The 6,988-nt window shown below is 47.8% G+C and overlaps 1 protein-coding gene across 1 annotated transcript in view; it reads right to left on the reverse strand.

Moving 5' to 3' along the window:
- Positions 1-1,662: 1,662 nt before the first annotated feature.
- Positions 1,663-6,988, reverse strand: part of LOC130582277 (3 beta-hydroxysteroid dehydrogenase/Delta 5-->4-isomerase-like) — a 10,697-nt gene continuing 5,371 nt past the window's right edge. The window contains exons 3-4 of the mRNA XM_057380890.1: positions 5,144-5,217; positions 1,663-2,637 (exon numbers count right to left, since the gene is read on the reverse strand). Coding sequence (XP_057236873.1) covers positions 1,823-2,637; positions 5,144-5,217 — 889 coding nt within the window. The 3' untranslated portion in view covers positions 1,663-1,822. The remainder of the gene's footprint in view (positions 2,638-5,143; positions 5,218-6,988) is intronic.

The raw sequence follows: 6,988 nt of genomic DNA on the forward strand, positions 1-6,988 counted from the left end.
AAGACACAAACTCCGCAGTCGGAATGTTAAGTCGGGCTTTGCAGAGCGAGCGATGGGAAGGCATCGCTGCAGATCCCATCTTGTGGCAGCGAGAGGCACAGAACAAATGAGACAAAGCATCGATCCCACTGAGCTGATCGGATCCTTCTTCCTTCCCGAGCATCTCGGGGCAAATCTGCGCTCCCATCCCGCTCTGTATCCTCTCCCAGGAGCTGCAAGAGGGGACTCCAGGAAAAATCTCAGCTTTGCACTGCTCTCACCCCACCCAGCGGCCGCTCCGGACCATCCCTGTAAGAGACCCTACAGAAAACCTTGGACTGTCTCACCATCATCGAGACTGAACACCCCAAAAACCCCAAGGAGGGAGAAAGGGGGATTTTTGCTCAAAGGAGTCCGAGCCAGATCAAGGTGGGATGRCTGCCAAATTTCCAGCTCCTAGGCTGGAAGGTACAGCGTGTAAACCATGGATGGCTGCGCTGCTCCTGATGTGGAAACGAAAAGAGAGCGGTGCGACCCCATACTGCACACCTCAGGGAACAATGGACATTCTCTCCCCACCGCTCAGCCGATTTCTCCATGCTTCACAAGTTTCCATACTTCACAAGTTTCCATACTTCCCAACCCCCTGGCTGCTGCCACCCGCTTTCAAAAGGATTATAAAAAGTCTCTCCAAAAAGACCCTGATGGGATCCCCCCAATGGACTGCTGGCAAACCTATGAAATTCAGACTGCATGGGCTCGCCGGAGCCGTTTGGTAGCTATACAACCCACTGTTTTTCTCTCTCTCTCTCACTCTCTTCTATCGCAAAAAATCCAAATAAATTATTCTTGATTATTTAAAATATATCTACTTGCCCCCTCGTCTCTTTTGCACTCTGAGATTCTGATAACAAACCATCACGACTCCCGCTTGGGTTAAGCGGATCGTGACAATCCCTTGCCCAAAACACCTTTCCCCACTGTCGTGGTTTGGGCTCATTCTCTCCCCCACCATCTGTTTTATCGTGTGTCCCYCCACRGGCAGACAATSCTYCCAAAAYTGCTGCACAGTGCTCAAAGTTTGACTGTCAGGCAAACAACAAACTGCACAAAACCCTTGGAAAAGTGAACGAGATTTGTTCCAGCACTTGGCATCGAGTGGCTCCTGTCTCTGCAGGTTTGGTGAGCTTGGCAAGCCCTGGTGCATTGGGTGGAGCTGAGTGGTGCCTATTTGTAACTTACTTCTAGGATGAGTCGTGTTCTACAAAAGCCTTAGAGGTGATGTGAGTGAAGGAAGGGCTGGAGTGTTCACACCGAGGACTGTGGAGAGTCTTACTAAAACAAATCTTTGCGTGTTTTACAAAAGCCTTAGAGGTGATGGGAGGGAAAGAAGGGCTGAAGTGTTCACACCGAGGACTGTGGGGAGTCTTACTAAAACAAATCTTTGCATGTTTTACAAAAGCCTTAGAGGTGATGTGAGTGAGTGAAAGAAGGGCTGAAGTGTTCACACCGAGGACTGTCTTACTAAAGTCTTACTAAAACAAATCTTTGCATGTTTTACAGAAGCCTTAGAGGTGATGTGAGTGAAGGAAGGGCTGAAGTGTTCACACCGAGGATTGTGGGGAGTCTTACTAAAACAAATCTTTGCGCTGCAAAGGTGTAGAAGTGGGAGTGGACTCCAGAGCACCGTTACCCTCAACAAACAAATGCACATTTCATTTTATTTATTCTGAGGTTGGTGTGGGGGCTGTTAAAGTATTCATTGAGATGCTTTGCAGTGATCTGCTGCTGTAGGTCTCCCCTGGCTCAAGGCCTTTTTTAGGGTCTCAGCTCCTCTTGAGGCTCAGGMATTGCTGCTTTGCAAGCACAGCCTTCTCTGGGGGATGACAGAGGCAATCCACTCACTGGTGCCCTGCTTGGCCTCCTCCCACGTGTAGCGGGGCACGTATCCAAAATCCTGCTGTGCTTTCCTGTAAGAAAAGCTGAAGGGGGTGTTGAGCAGCCTGACCAGGTGCCGGTTGGTGGAGGGGATGTACCTGACAAAGGGTCTCAGCAAGAAGCTGACCATCTCCAGCAGCAGAGAGAAATAGTAGAGCACTGTCAGGGGCATGGGGAGCTGCTGCTCGATCCCAAATCCCAGCTCCTTGGTCAGCTCGTAGTTGAGATCAGCATAGCTCATGTGAGGGGTGTCATCTGAGATGTAGTAGAAATTCCCCCGGATGTGTTTGGCTTTTTGGGGTGCTCTGAGGGCTTTGGCCGCCTGCACGTGCGCCCAGGCGATGTTCCCCACGTACACGGGGTTCACCAGAGCCTCCTTCCTGGAGAAACGCAGGAAAACGTTCTGGTTCAGCAGACATTTATCCAGGTGGCCCTGGAGGAACGGGCACCCCTCCCCAAAAATGTACATGGACCTCAGGGCACAAGTCATCAGCGTGCCACCATCCTTCAGCACYTGGCCATCAGCCTTCAGCACCGATTCCTCTGCCAGTCTCTTGCTTTGAGCATAAGGAAATTTGGAGGTGCTCTCATAAGCTGTGTCCTCATCACCGTTGAAAATGGGGTCACCTCTGCAGTTTGGGCCCGTCACCTCTATGGTGCTGGTGTAAATGAAGTGCTGGACGTTGCAGCGGACACACGCCTCCAGCAGCAGCTGGGTACCTTCAAAAGACAAACATGCAAGGCAGTCTAGAGCTTCCCAGACAGGAAAAAATGGGCTTTTCAGAGCAGAAACAGCATCTCTGGCCTGAGCTTGGCCACATCTCCCCTCCCTGCTGATGGAAGAATCCTGTCCTGAATAGGGCTGTATATTCAATGGCACTCAATCTCCTCTGCCTAAATATTTAAGTAATATTAGTGCACCTTCCAGAGTTAAACAAGGGTGAAAAATTTGTCTTAATTGCATGTTTTGGGAGTTTTTTATGCCAAGAATCAAATTTTTTTCCCTTCCTCAACTTAGCGTGGGTTCTGACCACAGATTGAGGGACTCCTACCTCTTGGTTGGATTGACTTTGCTTAAGACAGAAAAACTTCAGGAGCTGCCCCTGTCCTTAGGTGTCATTCATTCTCTGTTCTGAAGCTTTTTCAGCCTTTAGGATGCTCTTGGGTGGTTTTTCTTGGCTAAGCAGAGACAGAATTAATGCAGGACCTGAAGGTTTGCTCCAAAATCAGTCACGCCCAGTGCAATTCTATCCACTGTTCAATTGACTAATTTTTTTTGTGGAAAGGAGAGGAGGAGAGGAGAGAAATCTGGTGAAGCAAGGCACAATAACATGTAGTTAAAGGTCATAAAGTGGATTTCATCCATTTAGAATGGATTTCATCTTTTTAGAATCCAATCATAATGCTTTCATTGGGGGCAGCAGAGGTCAACTGTTCAAAGTCTTTCAAACAGCCCAGAAGGTTAAACTAGGAAAGTACATTGAAGGGGGAAATAAATACTTTAATAAGTTGTGTTGTTATAATTGCAATTAGAATCTTCTTTTTCCACCCAGCTTTGAGGCAGAAATTGCCTTATTTGTTGTGCATGGCATAATGAGAGAAATTAAGTGTAGAAAGGTCAGTGACTTCAGAAGGGAAGACAAAACTCAAAGGCATTTGAAACAAAAAAGACTGATTTCAGAAGAGTGTGGCCTAAAATCTAGGGGATAAAATCAAACACTGGCAATGAGGCACATAAATGATCTTCCAAATCTGCTCAGTCTGTTACAACAACAACTGAAGGCAGCACAATGCAGATCAGACCAGTGGGACTGAAAAGAATATAATGAATTAAAGAGTTTCAGAAGAGCCAGGAATATTGGCAGCAAAATATGAAGTCTTTAATGAGTGAAAAATAGGAAGAATTATTGAACTGAATATTGTTAGGGCATCAAAAKTCCTCTTTTCAAGCTTGAACAAGAAAAAGAAAGAAATTGAAACAAATGGAAAGCAAATCTGGATGAGGATTTCAGAAACATTAAGGAAGTGCACTGAAAAAGAGTTACACAGACAGAAATATTGTGAAAAATGAGTTCATGCAAGTCACTATGTTTAGATGACATGCAAGCCAGGGTCATCTGGAAAAAAACCAATTTATTACATTATTTTAAAAATAATCACTTAATTCCTCCCATCAATACTCTTTAGAAAATGAGGAAGAGTAATAAAATGCAGAAGGGCCTTGATAAAATCAAACTAGATATAAAGTTTTTAAAAAAGCAAAACAACTAAGATGCCATCCCACTCTTTTTAAGGGACATGTAGGAAACAACTCGACTACCATGAATTCTGTCTTCTCTGAACACTGGTGAGTAGCCAATATCTTTAAAATGCTGCCTGTACAAATATGTTCCTTATTTTTCTGTGGAGAAGCTCTGTGTCTGTGGCATAGAGGAACAAAGTTCTTTCAAAGGCATTGAGGTTTTTGACATCTTAGGACAGGGGTGAAATTGTTCTTAAAGGAAATACATTTAAATTTCCTGGCAACTGATGCTACATGGGTGATTTCTACATCAAAACCTTCTCCCTTCATCTGATCTTTCATGAAGAATGGGTGTGGCTCAGGAGAAGGAGAAATCACATCACTGAGTCTCTGATACCCCTCCCTCCCATAGCTTTGACTCTGTTGGAGAATTTTAAAGTGTAAAATCATAGTGGGACAGCTCTTGTTCCTCTCAGCTGCCTTCTTGCACATGCAGACTTTATGGTAAATGGGAGGAAAAGGAGAAAAGGAAGAAGAAAAAGAATAGAAATACTGCCAAAGTCTGCAGTATTTGTAAAAATTGAAAAATGTACAYAGGCAGGGATGCTGTGTGGGGAGGGAGAAGAAGAATAAATTTATGAGATGGGCATGAGGATTCCAGAGGTGAATCGTTTCAGAAAGTTCCACTGAGCATGGGTTTATGACTATCACCACTGAAGGCAGAGCCTGAGCAGGTTCAGGATGGGCACATGTGAATTTTGACAGAAGTGTGTGATCCTGCATTGCCCTGCAGTGGCAAATGGGTGTGGAGAGGCCCAGAACTGCTCAGGGCTGCCCATGCAGGAGGAGCTTTGCACCCTTGGGTGCATCTGTGCAGGATGCAGAACAATCCTGTTAACCCTGCTCAAAAGAAGCACGTGTCAGACACTTCCTTTCCTGATCAGAACACAGATGTGGCTTTGGGAAAGGTGCTGCACTGCTCACCTGTCACATTGACATCCCACAGCAGTTTCTTTTCGATGAGCCCCAGGGTGTCGATGAGGGAAGCCGTGTGGATTTATGACTATCACTGCTGAAGGCAGAGCCTGAGCAGGTTCAGGATGGGCACATGTGAATGTTGACAAGAGTGGGTAACCCTGCATGATGGGGCAAATGGGTGTGGAGAGACCCAGAACTGCTCAGGGCTGCCCATGCAGGAGGAGCTTTGCACCCTTGGGTAGCTCTGTGCAGGATGAAGAACAGCCCTGTTAACCCCGCTCAAAACAAGCACGGGGTTTTGAACCTGCTTTCCTGAACAGACAAGGATCAGAACACAGATGTGGCTTTGGGAAAAGGTGCTGCACTGCTCACCTGTCACATTGACATCCCACAGCAGTTTCTTTTCGATGAGCCCCAGGGTGTTGATGAGGGAAGCTGTGTGGATTTATGACTATCACCACTGAAGGTACAGCCTGAGCAGGTTCAGGATGGGCACATGTGAATTTTGACAGGAGTGGGTGATCCTGCATTGCCCTGCACGATGGGGCAGATGGGTGTGGAGAGGCCCAGAATTGCTGGGGGCTGCCCATGCAGGAGCTTTGCACCCTTGGGTACCTCTGTGCAGGATGCAGAACAGCCCTGTTAACCCCGCTCAAAAGATGCACGGGGTTTTGAACCCCCTTTCCTGAGCAATGATCAGAACACAGATGTGGCTTTGGGAAAGGTGCTGCACTGCTCACCTGTCACATTGACATCCCACAGCAGCTCCTTGTCGATGAGCCCCAGGGTGTCGATGAGGGAAGCTGTGTGGGTTTATGACTATCACCACTGAAGGCAGAGCCTGAGCAGGTTCAGGATGGGCACATGTGAATGTTGACAAGAGTGGGTGACCCTGCATGATGGGGCAGATGGGTGTGGAGAGACCCAGAACTGCTCAGAGCTGCCCATGCAGGAGCTTTGCACCCTTGGGTGCGCCTGTGCAGGATGCAGAACAGCCCTGTTAACCCCGCTCAAAACAAGCACGGGTCAGACACTTCCTTTCCTGATCAGAACACAGATAGATGTGGGTTTGGGAAAAGTGCTGCACTGCTCACCTGTCACATTGACATCCCACAGCAGCTTCTTGTCGATGAGCCCCAGGGTGTCGATGAGGGAAGCCGTGTGGATTTATGACTATCACTACTGAAGGCAGAGCTTGAGCAGGATGGACACATGTGAATGTTGACAAGAATGAGTGACCCTGCATTACCCTGCAGTGGCAGATGGGTGTGGAGAGGGCCAGAATTGCTGGGGGCTGCCCATGCAGGAGCTTTGCACCCTTGGGTACCTCTATGCAGGATGCAGAACATCCCTGTTAACCCCGCTCAAAAGAAGCTCAGGGTTTTGACCCCCTTTCCTGAACAATGATCAGAACACAGATGAGGCTTTGGGAAAGGTGCTGCACTGCTCACCTGTCACATTGACATCCCACAGCAGTTTCTTGTCGATGAGCCCCAGGGTGTCAATGAGGGAAGCCGTGTGGATTTATGACTATCACTACTGAAGGTACAGCCTGAGCAGGATGGGCACATGTGAATGTTGACAGGAGTGGGTAACCCTGCATGATGGGGCAGATGGGTGTGGAGAGACCCAGAACTGCTCAGAGCTACCCATGCAGGAGCTTTGCACCCTTGGGTACCTCTGTGCAGGATGCAGAACAGCCCTGTTAACCCCGCTCAAAACAAGCACGGGTCAAACACTCCCTTTCCTGATCAGAACACAGATAGATGTGGCTTTGGGAAAGGTGCTGCACTGCTCACCTGTCACATTGACATCCCACAGCAGTTTCTTGTCGATGAGCCCCAGGGTGTC

The sequence above is a fragment of the Malurus melanocephalus genome, unplaced genomic scaffold, assembly GCF_030028575.1.
Source record: "Malurus melanocephalus ecotype Western Australia unplaced genomic scaffold, MMel_1.1 scaffold_476, whole genome shotgun sequence".
NCBI lineage: Eukaryota > Metazoa > Chordata > Aves > Passeriformes > Maluridae > Malurus > Malurus melanocephalus.